This window comes from Haliotis asinina, chromosome 2 (genome assembly GCF_037392515.1).
Source record: "Haliotis asinina isolate JCU_RB_2024 chromosome 2, JCU_Hal_asi_v2, whole genome shotgun sequence".
NCBI classification, from domain to species: domain Eukaryota; kingdom Metazoa; phylum Mollusca; class Gastropoda; order Lepetellida; family Haliotidae; genus Haliotis; species Haliotis asinina.
This window is the reverse complement of record NC_090281.1, coordinates 79,566,354-79,591,575: the sequence shown is the minus strand read 5'-3', so window position 1 is coordinate 79,591,575 and position 25,222 is coordinate 79,566,354. Positions and strand designations below refer to the sequence as shown.

General features: G+C 38.9%; 1 protein-coding gene across 1 annotated transcript; it reads right to left on the bottom strand.

The window, feature by feature from the left end:
- Positions 1-8,779: 8,779 nt before the first annotated feature.
- Positions 8,780-23,643, bottom strand: LOC137274398 (E3 ubiquitin-protein ligase RBX1). The gene is made up of 6 exons (XM_067807569.1): positions 23,505-23,643; positions 21,105-21,132; positions 20,219-20,269; positions 19,716-19,786; positions 18,900-18,985; positions 8,780-8,908 (listed from the first exon to the last, which is right to left on the bottom strand). The coding sequence occupies exons 1-6, from the start codon at positions 23,598-23,600 to the stop codon at positions 8,896-8,898; spliced, it is 345 nt and encodes a 114-aa protein (XP_067663670.1). The 5' UTR covers positions 23,601-23,643; the 3' UTR covers positions 8,780-8,895.
- Between the last annotated feature and the right edge of the window lie 1,579 nt (positions 23,644-25,222).

Below are 25,222 nucleotides of genomic sequence, written 5' to 3'. Positions count from 1 at the left end.
GGGGACTTAGGAAGGAAAGTGCCAACGAGAAGAATCTGACAAATATTGCTGAAATGAAAGAAGAGGTGATTTGATATTGGGACAGCATGGATCACCACTTCCTATTTTCTTTCATCAGTAGTATGACCCGCCGCATTGAAGCCTGCATTGCTGTCCATGGTGACGACAAAATACTAACTGTTCACCTGTCTTTGAATCTGAAGTTTTGTTCCGTTAATATTCACATTTAATACGTGAGTAATGAGTGAAAAAAAAAAGAATATAAAAATCTTTCAATTCTCAATAACCTTTGGTCATACTATACACGTTCTATACGCCAGAGAACAATGAAGCAGGCATCCTGTGAAATAGCACGCCATGGCCGCAAATGTTTTGGGAATTATACAAAATATATCACCCTCCTGAACATAACATAAGACATTACTGAATAGTCAGCAGCAGCTACAGGCGATACGTAGTCGCTAGGGGGGTGTCGGGGAACCGCCCCCCTACAACGTATGCTTGTGGTTAGAAGGGTATCAGGAGATCACCCCCAACAATGTATGCTTGTCCTTAAAGGTGTATCAGGGAAATGGCAGGCGTGGGTTAGAATACATCCCCTTACCACGTATGATTTTCCCGTAGGTCCAATAAATCTATTTTATACAACCCATACAAAACCACCCCTAAAACACACACCTCAAGTGGTTACCGCTAATGAGAACATGAACTGACGACCAGGTGCCCGTGGATGTGTCGACTAAGGGCTATAAATTCTTAAGAGTGTCGTATAAGTTGGTTGATTTAGGGAGAATGTCCAGAAAATACATTCGTAACTACTCGGGTCATTCCGGAAAGCCGGATGGCTTGCAGGTTACGGAAAGAGGCGAGTAGTTACGTTTGCAGGAAATATTCAACTTGGATCATGGACATGCTCAAAATTGATTTTCTCTTCCGGTTCTCGACCTCATTCAATTATACATCTGTATAACAAGTCTTCAATATTCATACATACACCTGAAAATGTACAGTCGTCATAGATTACCTTTTTCATAACAATAGCTTATCACAAGATAAAACAAAACCCCATTCACTTGTCTTCGTTAGAGCATGCAGTATAGCCCAAATCTCTGTTTGCTACGTGTTGTGTAGTTTCGATACATTTGCACAACAAACAGAGAGTAAATATTTACATCAAATATGAAACAGCCGCACCCCTGTGGCTGGTGTCATAATGTCACGAACTTGCACGAAATAACTTGTGTACAGGGAAGTTTGACCACGTTTCCGATATACTGGTATCATATATTTAAAAAACAGGAAACTTGAATAATAATAGAATAAATATTGGTGATAAGAATAACTACCACAACGACAATGATGACTTTATAGTTTACTCAGTACATCGTTGACGTTGTCACTTTACGGGTTTTCTCTCTATTATAATATGCCGTGGACCTTCTCGTTAATGTAATACGCGTGGACGTTGTAACTAACGTAATATGTCGTAAACGTTGTCCCTAATGTAACATGCGTGGGCGTAGACGCTAATGTAATATGCCGTGGACGTTGTAGCTAATGTAACATGCGTGGGCGTAGTCGCTAATGTAATATGCCGTGGACGTTGTCGCTAATGTAATATGCCGTGGGCGTTGTCGCTAATGTAATATGCCGTGGACGTTGTCGCTAATGTAATATGCCGTGGACGTTGTCGCTAATGTAATATGCCGTGGACGTTGTCGCTAATGTAACATGCGTAGGCGTAGTCGCTAATGTAATATGCGTGGGCGTAGTCGCTAATGTAATATGCCGTGGACGTTGTCGCTAATGTAATATGCCGTGGACGTTGTCGCTAATGTAACATGCGTGGGCGTTGTCGCTAATGTAATATGCCGTGGACGTTGTCGCTAATGTAATATGCCGTGGACGTTGTCGCTAATGTAATATGCCGTGGACGTTGCGTGGGCGTTGTCGCTAATGTGATATGCCGTGGACGATGTCGTAATTCAGTCAATTGTGCAGAATATCCCTAACGTGAAACGTGATGGGTTTAGTCGTTAATGTAATATGTCGTGCACGTGGTTGCAAATAAAATATGTCGTAGACGTTATTGCTAATGTAATATGTCGTCCACATTGTCGCTAATGTCATATTCTTTCTCGCTATTGACATATCGTGGACGTTGTCGCTAGTGGCATGCATCGTGGACGTTGTTGTTGTTGGACGCCTTCCGTAACGGTAACCTGGTGGGTGTTGTCGGGACCACGTATATCTCTGTACAGAGGTCTATTGGATAACGGACACAGTGTGACCTGTTGTTTTGACATTAAGTACGGCGTCGGGCGGGGCACTCAGATAAAAACTGTTTAATTGATCGTGCTTTTTAACAGTCATTTGTGCTGCCCGGAATTTCCCTGTAGCGTCTTCATAATGGACACTTTTCGTCTGGTTTCCGGTCTCAGTTGTGAATGTGATCGCTCATGAGCGTTTGGACTTGCAATAAATGTGCTACTACCCACGCACTATCGTATCTTTGAGAGTTGTTATAGATTTTACTTTTCGCAGCTAACAGACCTCATTGTTACTTCACTGCAAGTTCTAACATGTCGTTTAAAGTATCCCATTGTGCACACAAAAAGTTGCTTTTACCTTGGAGTATAAATGACCTCATCAGTTTAACTTTTTATATGATTATCCCCATACTTTGTGTCATCCTCAATATCTCCAGGGTATACATTCCGATAAGTCTCCACTATACCCTGGACGCATCTACGGGTCGGCCCGATAATGTTATTTCCTCCCTTTGCTGGCTCCGCATTCTCACAGTAGCCAATCAGCAAGGCCGCCGTTATGACCGAACTTGCCAGTGTCAACAAAGGTAGCAGCTGCAACTGCGAAGGTTTGCTCGACGTGTGACTGACAATTTGAGGAAATCATACAGGCAAATGGATACCTTTTAAAAACATATGCAAGAAGTCCATCTACCTCTTTCAGAGAACCTCTGCATGGTTTGTTTGCCAAGTTGAATCGGTTAGAGAATTTAAAAAGCGAAAGTGAATTGTGATTGGTTCGCTCAACTTCCCAGCGTAGACACCTGATTGGCTAAAAAGCCAGCCAAGGGAGGTAACAAATGTATCGGGCTGAGCCGTAGATGCATCCAGGGTATAGTGGAGACTTTTTGGAATGTATACCCTGGAGATATTGAGGATGACTTTGTGTTTGTAGTGTATGTATATAGCCCCGAGTTCAAGCTTGGCTGCTCACATACCAAATATCTTATGACACACGACACGTCATAAATATGATGTCACGCATGACATGACTCATACCATAGCCAGTGACTCATATCATGTGACACATCTCTTGACACATATGACACATCATATGACATGTCATGTGATAGGACGTTTTCCGATTGAAACTTGTCAAAAGTCTGATCAAGATCCTCTCATTCGTAGTGGGAATTTAACAAATGTTTAAAATATCTATCTGATAACCACAAAACTCGGGTATTGCTCAGAGAACGGCCTGAGTCAGTCGTTTCTAGCAGAATTCGTTCCGATTCTTCGGTTATCAATGAGAACTTGATTTGGTACCATCTTCCGTATGGTAGAAAAGGACCGAGTCTGTCAAGACAGCGTCCAGATTGTCTCGAAGACTGGACAACTGGATAGTGACGGAAAACATTCGGCAAGATCTGGACGCAACCTGGACTCGGTCGGCATGAAACAGCAATGACACATTTCTCCAAACCATGCCCTTTCATCACGACAGCGTCCCGATCCACAGGACACCGTCCAGATGCAACACAGGACATGGCTACGATTTGGACTAGTTACAGCAGAATCTGTCTCGACATGGTCACGATTGTAATACGACTAGACAAAGGCGGCTGACTTTCCGGAATGTCACGGGACGCAGCTACCGTCGGGAACATGAAGTTAGAAACGGATTCGGGATTGGGGATTCGAAAAATATTCAGATTCGGGATTCAAATGCTGAAACCGGAATATGAAGAAAAATCAAACGAGGTTGAAATAAGGAAAAATGTAGGTTTGGGTGTTCATGTTTTTGAGGTACCCAGGTTTACTAAGAGCTCCTAGTGCCTTAGAAGGGGTGAGATAATGTATATTGACAGTGTTGGTAATAATTCCGAATCTGAACAAAATATTCAGATTCGGGATTTGAATCCCAAATCTGAAAAATATTTTGGGGATATAAGAAATGGGCTTCACACATTGTACCCATGTAGGGAATGAGTCTTAAACGTGATGAACGGACGCATTAACAACCAGACTACCTTTTCAGTAATCTGACTCTTTCACTTTCCATGTCGTAGCGCTGCCGGATCTCAACAGGAGCCATAATCGGTACTGGTTGACGACCAGTTATCGCCATTTTAGCGGTTCTTAACATAATGAAACAAAATTTATCTTGATGATAGATTAGCTGTTCACCGATGTTTCCTGCGTGTTTACAGCTGCCGATTTTCTTTCTCCGAAAAACTAACAAGACCAGACAATCAGATGTCTTTGTTAGAGCATGCAGTATAGCCCAACTGTCTGTTTGCTGAGGGTTGTGTAGTATCGATATAATTTGCATAGCAAACAGAGTAAATATTTATATCAAAAATGAAACAGCCGCACCCTTGTGTCTGGCGTCATATTGTCACGAACTTGCACGAAATAACCCGTGTGCAAGGACGTTTGACCATGCAGTATAGCCCAAATAAGAGATAAGCTGTTCACCGATATTTCCTGCGCGTTTACAGCTGCCGATTGTCTTTCTCTGAAAAACTAACAAGACCAGTTATCGCCATTTCTGAATTGTTCATGTCATTTACAAATGGTGACATAAATTTAGTAATGACATTATTGTGTTTCAAACCTTAACATATTGAAGAAATTTCAAAATTGGAATTTGGTTTAGAAAAAAAAGTAATTAAAAGAACAAAACTCGCTATCATTGTGAGTGTCGGTGGATGCTGACATAAGCTGATGGGAATGTGGAGATGTCGCCGCGTGGTTGAACTTATCAAAGTTGACTTTTTGAGCCATTGTTTGCAATTTTCGTAATGTTTGTTTTCTCGGGGAAAGAAGTAAAGAAAAAGGGTGAAACTTGACATTTCGCCTGCTATAATTACACTGTGTCTGTATCGTCTGCATCTTACATGTCATGTGCATAAACCGGAGATGAAATTAGATCAATTCAAAGATTAGTCATTGAGTGTTGGCCTTACGGGTATGTTCACACAAATTAAAATGTCCACTTCTTAGAGACTGAACTGTAATGTCATAGGTTAACAACATAGCCAGGATGACTTTCATTTAATGCTAATCATTTATTAAATTTCATGTCAACACACTAATGGTCACGTGACAGCCCCCGGCGTGTTTGGGTCTAGTCTTCCGAGGGGATTCGTATTTGTAACGTCTGCAATTTAAAATACTAACAATGATTTTAACTCTCGTAACCTATCGCTTTTGTGATGTGTCAACGTGTGAAATGCTACGGAAGTACACGTCAAGCTGTCTGTGCACGCGCTACAGGCAGGTGTTGGCGATAACTGGTCGCTATACAGCACGGTGTGGACGCAGCAATATATTATTTGCGTGATTACACTGATAATTATTTCAAATTCTGCTTGTTATTGTTAGTCCATCTTGGAATCGGTGCGTCCGTTTGCCTTTCTATGTATAATCCTAATCATGTGTGTGTCAGTATAATCACACTGATCAAAAACCAACTACAGGTGCACTATATACTGCTATTTAACACGTATTGTAGTAATTGGGCTAACCAAGAAATCAATGATTCGTGTTTTCCGGGAAATTAGTGAATGGATAGAGTACATTGCTCTGGTCGTTGACAAAATCAGGGATTGGCTTTGGGATACATACAGACATAATGCACACGCTGGATCGAAGCCTCAGTCAATGCAAATGAATGAATAAAAATGCCTGGAAAGCGTGAACGCTTCCACGTGGTCTCACTGCTCCCGGCTTGATTAGCATATGAATGTTAAAGGTCACATGCAACGTAAAACACAACTTTGCAGATTCTGGTACCTTTTGGTATGCAATTACCGAAACGAATAATAAAAAATGCCAATTCAATCTATAAAGTTGAAAAAAACGCGATGAAAAAAAAGCCCGAGAAATCGGAGTTCAAACGTTTCACTAAATTCCCCCCAGCGCTGGGGGGAAAACTGGTTTCAACAGCTGTGCTGCGCTGCGTCCATAACGCATGCGCAGTGAATAGATTCGCGGAGCTTGAAACAGTATGCATACTGAGGTCGTGAGCAGTAGTCTAATCTTGGTTGTGTACACAAACAAGTAAATAATCTGCTCGTTACGTAAAAAAAACATGTTGATTGTGGTGAGCAGTCTCTGTCACAGAGAAAGCTCAGTGTCTGGTTTATTCACACCTATATGTCTGTCTGCCTGTCTGCTAAAGACAACATGCAATACACAGCTTCAGTCATTGACCACGTGCGATTTGAACTTAACACCTATCAGACTATACGACATAAAGAAAATAAGCTGATTTATGACCCGTGCACCCGAGTCCCGTGTCTGCCACATTATGTAATTAGACACGTGTGATACACATGACATGTTTTTATGTCTGTGGGTTGCAAACAAACTACATCCAATTTTTTCGGATGACTGGATCTGACGGAAACTGGTGCAAACTCTTGTCAGTTTCAAGTCCTGCCTTGTACTTGGACGAATGACAGATTCCAGCCGCGCAGTAGTTTACTATCTCTACTGACATGATTTTTTTTTTTATTGGATGGAGCGCAAATTCAGAGAATATGTATTTTCCAAACCCAACTCTCTATATACATTCTTCATGGATAACAACTTCTTTTAGTGTATATGATTTTGTTTGACAATTGTATATGAATCCATACTGAAACGACGGATCAAAAACACTAAAAGAAGTTGTTATCCATAAAGAATTTTACTTTCTGGTGACTGGCTATACTTCTAAAATGCCCATCAAACAGATCATCTTTCTGTACACACAATGAAACCTAGCATATCAGCAAATGAAACAGCCAATCGGAAGCCGTCGTTTCACTTGAGTGCATATCCACCCGCTATGGCTGGGTTCGGTCTCCCGAGGGCTTCGTTTCGGGGGAAGTAAGTCCAAGTACAAAATATTGCACTTTTGAATCGCGATTGTACGCTTATAATTGTGTTTATCTGTTTTTTTAAAAGGAGCAGTGTATATTATATGTCATGAATAAGTGATATATGTGTTTTAATTATGTTTGATTTTTTGGTTGCATGTGACCTTTAACAGTTTCTATAGCGTTTATAACATATGACGCTGAAAATGTCATAATCCAATTTCCATATTCAACAATATGAATTAATTTAAAGACCCGGGTCTATAACGACCAATGTGGAATGGTCGGTCCCTTCAGTGGCTTCACATTGTCGCTGCTGGGGTCTTAGTACAATGCCCCCTGTCCAATTCAGCAGTCAGAGTTACACAGAAATTTTCTATTGCCTGAAGGCTCGAATTATTCCCTATTACGATACGTACGTCACTTACTTGACTTCCTGAGTTACGGCTGCGATCGCAAGCCTACCTGGAGGTATATACAAATCGTGCATGCAATCATTTATGTTATTCTTGAAGATAGTATACAGTGTTGTCGATTGAAAACAGTTTCAATCGATTATCGAGGTCAATAAACCAATTATTTGATCGATCGGCGCACCGCTGTAATACCTTATCACTGACGGGGCCTGAGTATTGGTATGTATTGTCACTGACGGGGTCTTAGCTCTTCGCATATACAGGGAGCCTATGTACAGGTTGTAGAGTATCCCCGGTATATATTATCGCCGATGGGGTCTTCGCACTAGGTATAAACTGTCACTGACGGGGTCTCAGCACTATATATACGTGTCACTGACAGTCTTAATACTAGATACACATGACTGACACGGTCTCAGTACCACTTATACATGACAGGTCTGAGGGGACTGTCAGATCTGTGACGTTTTGTATTGTGTGGATCATACTACAGCCAAATCCCGAGCAACACAGATAGGTAATCAGGTTTATTTTACTAACATACAATACAGATGTGCCCAGCTCTGCCACCTTAGGCACAACATCTACATGTCCAGCAACACAGCTGCATCCTTGGTTGGAAGCATATGTGATACAAGTGGTCTCACCTTAGGCAAGTGAGTTGCTTAAGAAGTACAGAAAATGGGTACCCGGTAGGATAAGTCATGTGACTGTACCATTTTAGCGCATAACAGGCAGTTTGTGTTATCTGGGGTAATAATGTGTTGCGACTAGATTGTTAGCACTTTGATCATACCTAATGTGTATGTGTACATAAATGAACACATTTTTATTATTGATCAGACTTATTTTGCTACAGTATAGATGAGCTCAGCTCTGCCATGCAGGGCACCACATGCACATTGCCTGGAGGGTAGCTAGGTAATGAGACTTATTGTGTTCAAATATCTGCCATGCAGGGCACTGTGCTTTCATGACTTGCTCCAATAACATAACACAACACTGACTTGTCATATCCTCATTCCTCAGAGCAATGAACTGTCTACCTTATCACAATCTTCACAGTAAATCTTGTTTAAGTCTTCTATGATATATTCTTTCTAAACCTATTCTACAAACAGATAATTTCATACATCATATCATGCTATTATGTTATACAGCTTGGTGAGACATGCCACTTCCTTATTCAACGCCATGCTCTGACTTGTAGGTCATGTAACCATTCAAAAACAACATGTCTATTTCATGTGACGCATACATTTATTCTTTGACAATTTGAAAACAAATACAATGGCTCAGTGATATTGTAACTGACATGTACAGAGAAAAGAGATGACAAAAGATAAGCCTCCACCTTTCTTCTTAATGACCATACCTGAAAAATACACAACAGTGAAATTAGTATGAGGTGAACTGGGGTTTGATATTGCATTTAAGAATAATTCACTTGCATAATGTGCACAATCACATGTAGGAACATGTGATTGTGACTGGAATCATGAAGATCCGGGTTTAGAACTGATCTTAAGTAACCCATCCAGACTCAAATATTTACAAGCTGCAACTATACAGCTTTCATACTGCCAAACAACAAACAAACATATGACAGATATATTGTGCTTGTCCGCTGATCAAAGTTTATCATGATCATCCACTCATGGTATATCAACTCCTAGCCAAACAGTTGTTGTTGTTTTTTTAACATCATTAATGCTGAGTAGAAACATGAACATTTGAGTCTTGCAGCTTGATCAACCTAGAACTGAACCACTGTCCTTTGCCCTCTGGACAGGGACTTTTAAGTACATGACGACTTTCTTTATTTCTTCCAAAAATTAAGAAAGTCTCAGGGCTCCTTTTCTTTATATTTAATTTTTTACTTTGAACGTTTTTTCTGTAAAATATGTTCATTTCAGAGGCTAGTTGTTAGTCTACTTGGCAATCTGCAATGAACTCTATTAATATGACCAACAATGTATTATCATAATTAAATATGATTAATTAACCATAGCAACATGCCCTCATATCATGTCTAAAATGTGGACATCTGTATATACCATTACCACAGAAGGTAAGTGGAACCAAAGAAATTACTTAATCAAGGACTCTTGAACTTACAAATGTAAGAACATTTACTCAGACAGACTGATAAATGCTATATCTTTTAAGAAATTGTTTCCTGTCTTTCAAATTATATCGAATATGTATATTAATGTGTACATGGGAATGTGGCTTTCATACATAATAAAGATTTTAATGATGATGAGGATGGTGGTGATGATGACCATGATGATGATGATGATGATGATGATGATGGAGAAGTAGTTACTGACTTACATCATAAGCATCAGTCTATGAAATTTAGAAAAATGGAATGCATGGGCCAAGTCTCCAAGACTGACAATCCAAATCCTGTGTCACCTCTTACAAGAGTTTCTGGCTGAAGACCAATTCATACTCAAACATTTTTGTGACTATACATGTTCACATGTCCTTTAAACAATACAAAAACACCAAGTAAAAAACTTCATTTTGCATGTTCAGAAGTTAAGTCAAACAAGACACTACTCACAGTCAAATCCATGTATTTACCTTTCATGTTCAATGTACTTGAATATTTCTGGTTCGTGAGGCACTAGAGTGACTGCATATTTCAACACTTGCAGTTTGAAGAAGTTTAAAGAGGAATACCTCAGTCGTAAGTAATTCTCTCTTAGCTGGAGGGAACAGATGGCCCAATAAACCAGATGAACACATCTAGATTAAACTTCTGCTTGGCACTTCTGTATTTTTTTTATGGCAGAGTTCAAGAAACTTACTTTGAAGCTTATCACGACTTTCAAATTTTAGCTCCAGGATTGTATTTCAATAGTCACAACTCATGGAATGCAATCATTAAAAAAAAAACTACAGTGTATATTAAACTGTGTTACCAAACTGGGTCACTTGAGCGAGTGAGTATCGTTTTGATTGTTCTTAGCAATATTCCAGCAATATCATGGCACTGGTGACATCCTTCTTTGAGTGGCATTTCAGATGTGGGGAAGTACAATGGAGAACAAACTTTATGGACATCAACTTCTTTTATTCATGAGAGCGATGTTTCCATACAGATTGTTCATGCCTGATAATTGCTCCCACGAACAAAAGAAGTTGTTATCCATAAAGTACATGACGACATGTTTTACATTGGTGACATGATTTAAAACATCAGTTCACAGTGGACACTATGATTTAGGACTTGAACATCGGACATACTTTTTAATGATATGATACATGTAGATGTGTCAAATGGTTACTCAATGATGAGTTTAGTTTTACACTGCACTCAGCAATATTCCACCTATATGGCGGCACCCTGCAAATAATCGATTCTGGACAAGACAATCCAGTGATCAACAGCATGAGCATAGATGAACACAACTGGGATACAAAGGCATGTTATCAAGCAAGTCAGCAAATCTGACCACCCAATGCAGTTAGTCAACTCTTGCGACAAGCATGGGCTACTGAAGATTCTAACCCTGATCTTCGTGGGTTGCTTAGATTTGAAGTCCAAGAAAAAGATACACCAGTGAAATGCTAGCAAAGGACACAATGTACAGTCTGGCAGAATATTACAAAATCATAGTACATTCTGTATTTCATATTTGTGTTATGCATCACACATTGTGAATTGCTCTTCATTACAGGTCAAACTTGCAAATGAGGATCAAACAGCATCTTCAGTAACACTGCCCAAACTTACCTCTGTAACATGTCTTGTCAGAGGACACTCATCCCAAATGTGTTTTTATTGTGTTCAAATGCTTCTCTCAAAGCTGATTATATTATATCTATATACAATACACCTGTATCTGAACCAGGATTGTACCCACCATCATAAGTTCCTGGCATGCACAAGGGACATGACTCTGCACACAGAGTTGAGCTGAGTTTTAAGAAAAAAAACCCAATATTCCAGAAACACTACTGTGAGGGACACCAGAAATGGGCTTAAGTATTGTACCCATGTAGGGAATTGGACCCAGGTCTTCAACGTGACGAGCAAACGCCTTTACCATTAGGCTATCCCACCACGCTTACTCTTTTGACATGGCCACCTAGAACCCTTCAAGTCAGAAGACATAAGATGATATTTATTACTTTGCCATCATGATCATCAGCTAAGCAAACAGCTTTTAGCCTGTCAAAATATCACAGCACTCAACCTCCCACAAAATACAATCTTAATGATCCTTTTACAAATACTGATAACGGATGGCACACAATCAAAATGTTTGATCACTAGTATTTGGATAAAGTAATACATTTAAAGAAACGTAAGCACACAAAGTATAGCACAGATATCCTGTCAACTAGACAAGTATGTAACATGATAACATGCTCAGGAATCATAAACCAGCATACAGGAGTAAACTGACCCCTAACATGTTCAAATACTCCATCCTGGCATCTGATTCTTGTAAAGTTTGAACAAGGCACCATAAGCACCAACATGCCTAATTCAGGTCAGACAGGTCTTTCAGTAGGCTGCCCTCTCCAACAGATTAGCAGTTCACACAGCTAAGCATTAGCCAATCTGACACTTGTCACCCCTATTACTTGTTTCTTCCTGGTTCATATGGTTTAAGTAAAGAAACACTTTACTTCTTGGCAACAAATGAGCAAATCACGGTATGGTCAACAATAACATGTCAGTTTCACCTGGACTAAGTGGACATTACAATTCCACTAAGAGCACAATACCTGTGACAGGTACGCAGGACATATTTCAACCTACAGAACTAGCTCCAAGAGCAGCCCCCACAAAACGGCAAGGTTACAAGAAGTAAGAGGGTTTCGTAAAGTAGTGAAATGGTGTGGCAAATAAATAAAATAAATATTTATTGTAATTGCTTCTCTTTTAATCTTTTCAAGAAAATTGACAATTAATTTGTTTTGTCTTTTTCTGAGCCCACTGTTGCAAATGTTTTCCTATCATACAAAACCTTTGGTATGTAGTGAGTGAGTGAATGGGTTTAGTTTTACACATCTTATAGCAATACTATAGTGAGAGAGCGAGGGAAACACAACAGAAATGGGCCTAACACATTCTATGTGGGGACTCACACCAGCATGATAAGTGAACACTTAAGCCACTGGGCTACCCCATCGCCCTCGCCATGGCTACTGTATGCATGCTGGCATGCTCGCCAACTAATAGTGAAACTTGATCCAGACCACTGACACATTATTTTATGAATAAATTCACAAAGCATTCAAGACACTAAAAATGTATTTGCAGGGTATTTCAGTTCAGTTATCATCTTAATCTTCAGGTTATTATGTTGGTATGTCCTGGATCCTAACCACTGGATCAGCGGTTGCAATACTTCAAATTTTCAGTTGGCCACCAAGGCCTGCTGCCGCCTGCAAGCCCATTTTAGAGTCAAACCAATAAAAACAAAGCAGACTACTCTATACATAGTTTCACACTGTTTCTACAAAATCAGTTAGCAAAGTCTACGGTGCAGAAAAAAGTCTTATTTGTCAAAGACCAGTGTTGTCACTGGTGTTGAGCAAAGCACTGAAATACCAAGAAGTGAAACTGTAATTTACCATAACATGACGGATTGAGGAAGATCCAAAACATTAATAAAGAAAAAAAAAATGTGGGAAAGATTCCAGTTGAAAAAATAAGACACATGATTTACAGAAGGCCAAAAGGTCAAATATTTGAGCACTGTGCTAGATCCATTTCCTTGGTACTTGCGATCACATACTGCCCAATCTACTCTTTCAATATAATGACTGCAAACACTGTATGTATCAAATTATGATGCATTCAATTGCACATTACTTTCAATTTTTTCAATTTAGTTTATGTCCATTAATGCTACTAATTAGCATAATCCATGGACTTATCATCAGAAGATGTGATAAAGTTATATCTGAGCCATATTTTCCTACTTTGACAATGATCACTAAGAACTATTGCGATCATGACAAAGCCATAAATGTTGGCAGTCAATTACAACACACACTCACAGATTCCTGAAGCACCTAAGGGACAAAACTGTGCACAGCTACTTGTGTGGCCCAAGATGGCTGTGCTTCCTTGTGCACAATGAAAGGTGGAATCAACGAACAGAATAAATATCTTTTGAAATGATTACGGACGTATAAATTTCAAGATTATTGCTGACAATGAATGAGGCTTTTGAGCTTTTATATGTGTGTGGTAAATACTAGACCACATTTCACACTGTGACATGCTTTAAAGCATACAAAGATATTGTTGTTCCATATATTAAGACTGATTCCATGGTCTTCCTGGTTGAGTGAGAAAGAGGTTTTCATTGGCTGGATGAAATGATCTAACTTCCTGGTCAAATCTCTCCATCTGAATCACATTAAAGAAATGGAACAATGACGTCTTTTAGGACTGCAAAAAACAACTCCCAGTCATCAGCGTTGTCGTCCTGTTTGTTCACTTTCACATGTATAATATTCAAGTCGGTCTTTGTGAGAGATATTACATATGTTCTGTTTTGCCTGCTTAAAGCCGCACTTAGCTATATAGTGAGTGAGTGAGTGAGTGAATGGGTCAGTGAGTTTAGTTTTATGCCACACTCTGCATTATTCCAGCTATATGGTGGCGGTCTGTAAATAATCGAGTCTGGGCAGGACAATCCAGTGATGAACAGCATGAGCATCAATCTGCCCAACCGGGAACTGATGACGTGTCATCCAAGCCAGGGAGTCTGACCATCTGATCTTGTTTGTAACCTCTTACGACAAGCATAGTCGCCTTTTCTGGAAAGCATGGGTCACTGAAGACCTATTCTATTACATGGTGATCTTCACCGGCACTTAACAATATAAGGCAGCAGTCTGTAAATAATCAAGTCTGGAACAGACAATCCAGTGATCAACATCACGAGCACTGACCTACACAACTACATAAGATACACATTTTAACAGTTTCTTCATGATCTGTTGTTTCTTCATTAAGTAAAACAAACCAAGTTGATAATTAATAAAAGAGTCCTAATTAAAGAACATCAACATTTTTTCTAAGCATCTAAACACAAAGCTATTTATTTGATTACTGAATACAACCTAGCACTTCAACTTTTGCTAATTTCAAAATTAGCATGGTCTAAACTGTGTTTGAGTCATGTTGACAACAACGTTCAAAGTGATGCAGGACTTTCATGTTCAAAACTACTGGAAAACCACTGCTGTGGGCCTGACGAACCAAGAGCATCATCCTTGCAAATCTAGGGTTCATGTTTTCTTGCATGCCTAAGGGAAACAACTCTGTACAACAATTGCAGCGTCTGTCCAACCATCATTAGAGTGAGGTGCGCGAAAGACGCGTTTGTGAAAGGAAAGGGGGAAGAGTGCTGTGAACTGATCCACTACCTACACAAAGAGGGAACAGTTGAAAACTTCATCTGTATGTAACCGAGTCTGGACCAGACAACCCAGTGATCAACAGCATGAGAATCGATCTGCACAATTAGGACCCAATGACATGTGTTAAGGAAGTGAGCTGGCCTGACCACCCGATACTGTTAGTTGCTTCTTACGACAAGCATAGTTGCCTTTTATGGCAAGCATGGGCTGCTGAAGGCCTGTTCTACTCTGGACCTTCATGGGTCTGATGACAAGTAGCAGATTCAAGAGACCAACATGTAGCACTTAGCAGATACTACCACTGAGTAATCAAATTATAACGTTTTGCTTGTTTTATTTATCAGTACCTTGAGTTATTTCATTCCCCTCAAGGACAGCATAAACGTATAATCCATAAAATATTCACACACCTATCCTAGGCTAGGACAGAAATGAACCTTTCGATACTTTTTTTTTATCATTAGGCAAGACCAATTCTATTTCTTGTTTTATGGATTTTTGTCCTCTGAAAACCTAAAGGCAGGCGAAAAAAATTCCAATCCAAGTAATATTCCTTCTAAATACTCAAAGTATTTCTCTTTTGGTAAATTTATGAAGTGAATATAGGTCAAAAAAAACCAAACCTGTTATTTTTTGTCAGTTCAGCCAATATAAACATTAGGATTTTATTTTTTGAGCAAGGGAAATTAATTTTTTCTTATTCTTGAAAAAATATGGCAGGCAGATCCGTAAAACTGGAAATAAAATTGGCCTTAATCAATGGTAAAATTAACTGCATCGCTTTTCATTATTCTGAAGTTCGTCTCACAGTAGCTTCAAAGGCCCCTCTATTCCTGCATTTGTTCGCTGATGACATCCAGATATATTATGAGTGCTTCATTCATTACACAGCTGATTTCAATTTTTCTATTTCTTTGGGCTATTGAAAGTCGCTTGTTTTACACCAGATATGAATAACATACCTGACACTCGTCTTCTCACATCATATCCACATACTCCAAATCTAGCGAGATGATAGTTTGAATTTAAGCATACTTATACTTTGTCATATTCAATATAGCTGCATGACTGCAGTCTGTAAATCATTAAGTCTGGACCATGCAATCCAGTGACTGATATTTTGGGCAACACTCCAGCACCATTTCTAACAAATGTTTGAACTGACAGACTCTGTAGATGATTGCAGGTTTAAGTTTCCAGCCAAGACATTCATATTAACATGTGGTAAGATCTAAATGAATTTCACAAGGATAACAGCACTAATATTTCAAATAGGAAGTTTTGTTTTCAAATTTTTGCTTCAGTCACATTAAAGATTAACTGTGAAAGAATGCTTCTCATACAAGACCTTTTCATTCTCATTTGTTCTGGATTACCAACAGTGTTCTTGTTGCCCGATCTTTTCAGACTGTGCACAGTATTAGGATATTGGACTGTTTATGTGGAAACTTGATTTTGAGAGTGACTTTGTGTTACTGATGGATTTGGTATCTTCACTATATGGCTGAAATACTGCCAACCCTATGTAAAATCTCAACTCATTAATTTCCATTAATCAATCATTCACAACTTTCAAATCAAGATCAACTTGATAAGTACTACTTTCTAACCCTAGTACTGAAGGAAAATCCATGGAGAGCTGAAAACTTAATATTGTGTCCATGACCTGGGGTTTGAAATGATTAATTTGAAATAAAATTGGCAGAAATCTGTGGAACAGCGGAAACTTGCTATCCCTGGTATTAACAAATCAAGTATCAGGATTTGGCCAATTGTGTGATTCAATGTGTTCAAGTCCATTACTATCTGTAGTCTCAAAAAGAAACATTACACTGTAAAGTAATCTGCATTACACTGACCATATTAGACACTGATAAAAAAGAATGTTTTCTCCCTTAGAAGCATACTGCTCATGTTGCTTATAGGTGCTGGGAGGCTTTCAGATCGACCAAACATATGAGGTACCCATTGCCTCTTAGGTTAACATTGGCGCAATGGAAGTATTGTAACAATTGTGTTCAGGTATATGTATAAAATCAGTCATTTCATGCAATGACGAAGACAGTCAGCCATTTCGCATCAGTTTGTGTAACAACAATCAATATACTTCAGTCATTTCATGCAATGACGAAGACAGTCAGCCATTTCGCATCAGTTTGTGTAACAACAATCAATATACTTCAGTCATTTCATGCAATGACGAAGACAGTCAGCCATTTCGCATCAGTTTGTGTAACAACAATCAATATACTTCAGTCATTTCATGCAATGACTAAGACGGTCAGCCATTTCGCATCAGTTTGTGTAACAACAATCAATATACTTCAGTCATTTCATGCAATGACGAAGACAGTCAGCCATTTCGCATCAGTTTGTGTAACAACAATCAATATACTTCAGTCATTTCATGCAATGACTAAGACGGTCAGCCATTTCGCATCAGTTTGTGTAACAACAATCAATATACTTCAGTCATTTCATGCAATGACGAAGACAGTCAGCCATTTCGCATCAGTTTGTGTAACAACAATCAATATACTTCAGTCATTTCATGCAATGACTAAGACGGTCAGCCATTTCGCATCAGTTTGTGTAACAACAATCAATATACTTCAGTCATTTCATGCAATGACGAAGACAGTCAGCCATTTCGCATCAGTTTGTGTAACAACAATCAATATACTTCAGTCATTTCATGCAATGACGAAGACAGTCAGCCATTTCGCATCAGTTTGTGTAACAACAATCAATATACTTCAGTCATTTCATGCAATGACGAAGACAGTCAGCCATTTCGCATCAGTTTGTGTAACAACAATCAATATACTTCAGTCATTTCATGCAATGACTAAGACGGTCAGCCATTTCGCACCAGTTTGTGTAACAACAATCAATATACTTCAGTCATTTCATGCAATGACGAAGACAGTCAGCCATTTCGCATTAGTTTGTGTAACAACAATCAATATACTTCAGTCATTTCATGCAATGACGAAGACGGTCAGCCATTTCGCATCAGTTTGTGTAACAACAATCAATATACTTCAGTCATTTCAGGAAATTTCACTTAATTACTTAACAAAAGTGGATCACAATTTCAACATCACTTATTTTCACCAACAGTTAAAACTATTGGGGCAGCGACTGTTGCAACTTGGCTTTGAAGCATTTACACCTGTTTGTTTGACACTTGTCCATCATGTGAAGATTAAATAAAATTTCATGAAATGACTGAAGTTTATTCATTGTTGTTAAACAAAATGATGTGAAATGGATGGCCCTCTTAGCCACATCATGACATGATTGAAATTTTCAGTGACTTCACGTAAATGACTGATCTCACAATCTGAATGTGACAAATATAGATACTCTTTTTGCCCCCAACTGGTCATTTACTGTGTAAGAGGTTCTTCTATGTAGACACTGAATGTATTGTAGAGCAAGGCTAGAGAGTATGAAAGACAACCTGAATACTAGCAGTAGCAGAATACCATCTCAGTACCTGGCCCATCTATAGACTGTTCATCGACTGCAAACATGTTGAGGCTACCATGCAGACACATTTAGCTGATGAACTGCTACAGAACACTCTGCATCCCCAACAACAACTTAATTCGACTATCACAGAGCAACATTGGTGTTGATATTAATCATTCCACTGATGATATTTCTTCCTCATGGGGCACTGGGGTAGCCCTTTGGTTAAAACATTTGCTCATCATTCTGAAGACCTGGATTCGATTCCCCGCATGGGTACAATATGTGAAAGCCATTTCTGGTGTTCCCTGCAGTAATATTGCTAAAATTGCGAAAAATACATAAAAATCCCAAATCTTCCTCTAGTGATTTTAACTGGAGAGTTTCCATAGAGTGGTCCCAGTCTAGAACCACCAAGGGCCAGGCCCTTTATATGAGAACACAAGCAATAACTGATTAAACAGGAGATATATGTGTATACATACTTTTGAAACTCCCACTCTCTGTTGTCTAGCGGACACACCTGTCTCGTCTTCAGCCACCGTGTGATGCAGTGGAAGTGGAAAGCATGCTGGGTAACAAAACAATGACAAAACATCATGACTTACCACAATTTTTATTGTCTCTTAATCACCAGATCACAGACACAAAACTGAAAAACTTCAAAGAATGAAGAATTCTGTTATTGCCCACATGATTTTAGAATGCCCTAATGTGAAAATACAATTACTTGAATATGTTAAGTCCACTACTGATAAAATGCTCTGTTTATTGTCTAGTCATCTTGAAGATAGTCAACCATGATGACAACCTCAGCATTCCTACAACAAATAGGCCATGACAGACATGATTTGTCCTCAATCTACAGGGGCTGCATCAGTGATGTAACGTACACACTGCAACCATTCGCACCCCAGTATACTCTGCTCTCTGGATATCTAACTTATACAAGTTATCATAAACATGTTTGTTGTATACTACCACATTCAGTAAACATGTGGCAAAAGGTCCTGCTATAAGATGGTGGCCAGTAAATAATGAGTTTCTACAAGATAAACCAATGACTGAGCCAAACACTTTCCAGCCGAACACTGTCATGGCATCGTGACACTCTTATCCAACCAGATGACAATCCCAACCATTAAGTGTCTGTCTACAAGAAACATAGGCTGATGGGGACAGATTCTATCATGGCATTCTCAAGGGTTTACACAGGAAGTCACAATATGGACGAAATACTGCTGATGTGACTACAACCTCTAACTAACTAATTCATACAAAACATACAGGTTCCAACTTACATTACAGACTCCCCAGGCCACGGTGCACTCCTCACTAGTAGCCGAAGCCTGGTTAGCTTGACACTCTATACCTGGAACACATAGGCAGAGCATGTATGGTAGGTATTGCACATACTATGTCTTACAGCATGTATAGTAAACAGCATATGGCATATTTAGCATCTTAGTGGGTCAAAATATTGATAAAATATATAAAAGTGTCCTTGTTTGTCATCACCTACGCCATGTTAAAAGCAAAAATATGCATCAATGCAAAGAAGGAATATTGTAAGGCTTGGGAGTAGTATCATTCATTGACTGGGGACAGATAACTAAATCTTTATCAAGCTTCTAGCTCCTTCATTATTCACTAATTATTGAAAATTAAACACCTGTCACATGCATTCCACATTAATCACAGTTGCAAAAGAAGCAGAATAAAATCATGATGCTTCACTTGAAGAAATATCATCTTCCTTATGATGCTCATCATTTGTGATAATAAACAATCAATTACCACTTACATAGATCCATGATGTGATTTCTGCAGATGGCACAATTGTCTACAACAATATCTGCAAGATAACAAATGAGGCATGGTAGATATATGAAGATATAGTTAAAACTGTTTTCAAGACAATTTGTGATGGTGTGGATGTACTTACACTTCATATTGCAAGTGGAGGTGTACTGAGAATTTTGAAAGTGTACTGACATGTTTGTGTGCGAGTGTGAGAGCCAGTGACATGGTTTGGTTATTTATATTAAACGACCAACCATTCAGCTACAAAACTTTATACATGTTGGACATACAAAGGTATTTGTGCTCACCCCATGATACATTTGAAATCTTATACTGTTATTCATCATTGACTTTTAGGGGAACATTACGCCTGCACACCCCTTATCTGTAACTCTGCATGAAATGATAATCGGACCTACAACAGACCTGATAGAACGATATTTTCTCTGATAAGATCACTGTAAAGAAGGACCATCCCTTGTTCGGTGATGTTAATTGTACTTTGAAAGTGTTCTGAGTTTCAGAATTTGATCAGTTCACTTCTGATCAACTGTTTCAACATGATTAATCATTTTAATAGTGGTGTAACTGTAATGATACCACAACACAGTAACTGTACTATATCCCAATACAAGGCTCAAGATACTATCAGTGAATTACAACTATTGCATCCCAATACATAAGATTCATTCCATTTCAATTCCAATTGAATAATCATATTCAGTCAAACAAACTGGCCCTCAGCCACTCCAAAGACTTCTATAAACATGATTAGAATCCAGTTTCACACATATTCATCAATGAACTGATAGATAGTTTAAAATGTTTTATACTAAAGATATAACATAAACACAATTGCTATCAATAGGATTAATTCAAAAACTTACCCCATGCCCACAATGCCACAGCATTCCACTGAAAGGGAAAATCATGATCATTTAAACCACCACTGACAACCATGATAACATCACAATAATAACAAAGATACACTTTCTTCAACAATTTGGAAAGAAACATAACATGATCATGAATGTCTGAAAACAACATTGCAAAGAATATGCCACATTAAACAGCATTACAATAATATCACTGAATGCTGGCTTAATGTTGGAGGATATCATTAGGGTGCACTGGGATCTGTACCCATGATCACAGGTTGCTGACAATAGTGGCATGTAGGCACACAGCTATGCATAGTAAATTGTGGTGTCTTTGACCACTGAGCCACTCATGAGCTTGACATGCTAACTGTAGTACATATGTATACATCAAACATTTGCTATGTATACAGTCAAATACATCAATACAACAGTATATCAGTTCCAATCAAGAAAACGACACGGTGTACATTTCTGTATTCTGATATTAGCAAGGGTATGTTTCTGTATACAGACATGAACCTGGGGTACACATCTGTAGTACCCTTGATGACAATGTCCCTTTCAGCCATACCTTGTCTCTTTAGTTTAAGCCAGTTAAAAAAATAACTGAATACTATTAGCCAATGCACTACAGTGGGACTGAGGGTGCTCATTTACCAAGTCATCAGCAGTCAATTACTTATGTTTCAGTGCATACTCAGTGTTTTTCTGAAACCTGATCATAATGTAATCATGTAGAATTTCCTCATATCTCATTGAATCCTTTCATTAAAAGACAAAAATGACCCATACATTAAATCACTACTAACTCTAAGAATTGGACATAAAAGTTTAGACCAAACGATCCTGAATATGCAGAGGTGTTTGATAGCTGCTTGCTTGAAAAGGGGATATCATGGGACCCTCTGTTATGGGTGTAGTTAATGTTGTCGCCATCAGGATTACGAATGGCTACTGGCATTTGTTATTTTGTAGATATTTTTAACTGGCAGATGCTTAATCTTCATTTCTGGCAAAAACAATGAGGCACATAGTCGCAATTTATTTAACATCATCGTAGCAATCCTGATTGCCTCATTTGACCTGAAAATTGAAGCAACTCTCTACTGCTATTTTCTTAATTAGTTACTATAGCAAGCAGTACAAGCAAATGACACTGTTAAACATTTACTAAGACAAGTAATGAATCTAAACAGTTTATTGGTAAGAATTATTTAGGAACTTCATTCACATTAGTAATATCATCATGTTCATCATGAACTTCTATTCATTTGGATACACCGTAATAACAACAGAATATTGTTTTACCGCCTTAAAATGCACCAAAGAATTTGCTGCCCTGTGCATGGTGAATTTGCACAATCGGTCACATCCTGTTATATTCTAGGGCAGAAACTATGCAAATGACATTGTAGCTGTTGCAGGATTACTCCTGATGAAGTAAGTTTTGATTCATGCTAGATGTAATGACTGTAAGGGTCATACTACTTTCAAAATATTCCAGAAGTTACTGAAATTATGGACACTTCAACATTTCTACACTTAGACATGAAATTCCTCTGAAATAGATGACTTTTCAAGAGCAATGATTTCTTTTTACGTAATTTGCATGTGTAAACAGCCAATGCAGGTGTGGTGGTTCTGCTTTCCAATGTTTTTCACTTGCGGCGATAACAGAGAGCTCACAATAACATAAGCCCATTTCCTATAGGCCAGATCGCAATGTGTGATACTTTTTGGTTGTTTACACCATTGACCAGTACCTAGGAAGTGGCTCAAATCTGTGAATTATCAAATTGTTGCAATGTAATGAATATTTGTGGGTTTTAACCAACTTGGAAAACTTGTAACTTTTCCCCTTTCTGACGAGACTCCCCTTCATGTACCTAATAACACTACTTTCTTGTTATGCAGCGAGAACGGAAGATGCCTCGAAAAGTCACTGTAGGACCACCATGTTTTCATCGAGTTCCAGTGCGATAATACACCTGATGGATCAAGCAGTTTATACATGCAGATGTTAGAGGGAGAATCGCTTCGTTTAAAAACAAGCATACATACGAAAAGAACTGTTTCTATTATTTTCTAGCCGATATCCGTAAGTACCGCGAGAATAGGAAACGCCAGTATACAAGGTCTAGAAAGGACGCAGGATAGAGATTCACCTGCCACATCCTAAAGACATCGAAGATGCCAGCGTGATCTGTGAACGACTGTCCCCAACCATTTCTAGTATAATTAATCATGGTGATTTCCTTTTACACCTAAAATAATTTTGATGAACAAGATCTAATTTTAGATTAGCCCTCATTCACATATTTCACATTCGTTTCTGAATATATCCCCTAAAGTTACGTCTGTATTTCAATATTGCAGATATACAGAGATCGGTTCTTGTTATTATACCTTCTTCACTTCAAATCTCTTTTTACTTCCTTTATCCCCTGGAGCAGCGGGCGCTCCGTTGTCCATATCTTCTTCTATATCCATTGCTGCTGCCATAATTTTCTGAAACCTCACTGCGCCCTCTATTCAACTTCCGTTTAGGAAGGATATAAAACAGAGACTATTTGGCGAAACGAAAGATTGTATAGTATTGTTTCCATAACTTTAACGCAAAAACTATACTCCAATAAAATTAGATATAACTCTAAATGTGAGGTCGTGGGGACATAACCAAGTCATGTTTTACCATGCATTTCTACATTTACATTTTGGAGTTCACATGGATTTAGGAATAATTTGTAAATTTCACCTAACACTGTCCCTGCCAAATGCAAGCTTTGAACTGCTGACACTGACTACGTGAATTCAGCATCTACTAGAATCCATCAATGATCTTTAACTCAGGGAATAGACAGATACCATCCACGGGGCTTTACCTTAACCTTTGAAAAGTCAGGGGCGTAGCTTCCACTTACATCAATCAAGCCCAGGCTTACACGTGATTTTGAAAATAAAAGGTGGACAAAACAGTCTTAATATACAACTTTGAAACCTATCGGGCTTACACTAAGAAATTTGCTTGCTACGCGCCTAATTCAGTACTCACAAGAAATGTGAAATTGTGTAGTGTATGATAAGAAAGATTTAGTAATTATTTAAATTACAGGAACCTTTTTGTTTCTTGCCAAGAATGTGATGCGAGGAATGTTAAAGCTCAACCATCGGAACACAACATATATTGCTTCTGGCTAAATTCTGTATGGTATCCTAGTGGTTGTGGCGTTGGCTCATAACGTCAAAGATCCGGGTTCGAATCACCACATGGGTACAATGTGTGAATTCCATTTGGGGTGTCCCCCGTCGTCATGTTGCTGGAATAATGCTAAAAGCGGCCTAAAACTACACTCACTCATCCCGACGAACACATGTGCATGGAACACGGTATTCATTCAGGATTCGCATAACGACTATTGCATAAATAGACAACTGCTTTCTTCCACATATGAATGTAGACCATGCCCTTGAACGGGTAGGCACGGGTACTACAGATATGTACCCTTTCTAAATACAGAAACGTACCCTAGGAAGGGTCCATTCTACATTGTGTCGTTTTCTGGATCTTAACGGTCATGCTGTTGTAGATACATTAGATGCATATAACGTACAACCATACACATCCAGGGATATTTCGTGGTGCCACTATAGCGGTCAGTTGAACCAGGGAGACTATGTGGCGTAGGTTACCCCTGCTGGAACTACATACGGTTTCCTTTTTGGGTTGCTGGATATGAACTCGTCCACCGTTTAGCGTACCGTATACGCTTCTGTATTTTGATGTTGTTTAGGGTATGTTTCTCAATCATGATTTTGTATAGTGTACATTTCACTGGGTTTCTGTATACAGAAATGTACCTTAAGTAGACATCCGTAGTCACCCGTGAAGATCCGGGCTAGTGTAGGCCTTACCACAAACGGCGACTATGCTTGTCGTAAGAGGCGTCTAACGGGTTCGGGTGGTTAGGCTCGCTAACTTGGTTGACTCATGTCATCGGCTCCCAATTACACAGATCGATGCTCATGCTGTTCATCAGTAGGTTGTCTGGTCCAGACTCGACTATTTACAGGCTGCCGCCATATAGCTGGAGTATTGCTGTGTGCAGCATAAAACTAAACTCCCT

What these genes read in the sequence shown, in the direction of transcription:
- LOC137274398 (XM_067807569.1), bottom strand. Translation starts at nt 23,600, where the DNA reads ATGGCAGCAGCAATGGATATAGAAGAAGATATGGACAACGGAGCGCCC. An exon ending in TGTGGCATTGTGGGCATGGG is followed by an intron (nt 20,270 to 21,104) that starts GTAAGTTTTTGA and finishes GTTATCTTGCAG; the next exon opens with ATATTGTTGTAGACAATTGT. An exon ending in TGGCCTGGGGAGTCTGTAAT is followed by an intron (nt 18,986 to 19,715) that starts GTAAGTTGGAAC and finishes TTTGTTACCCAG; the next exon opens with CATGCTTTCCACTTCCACTG.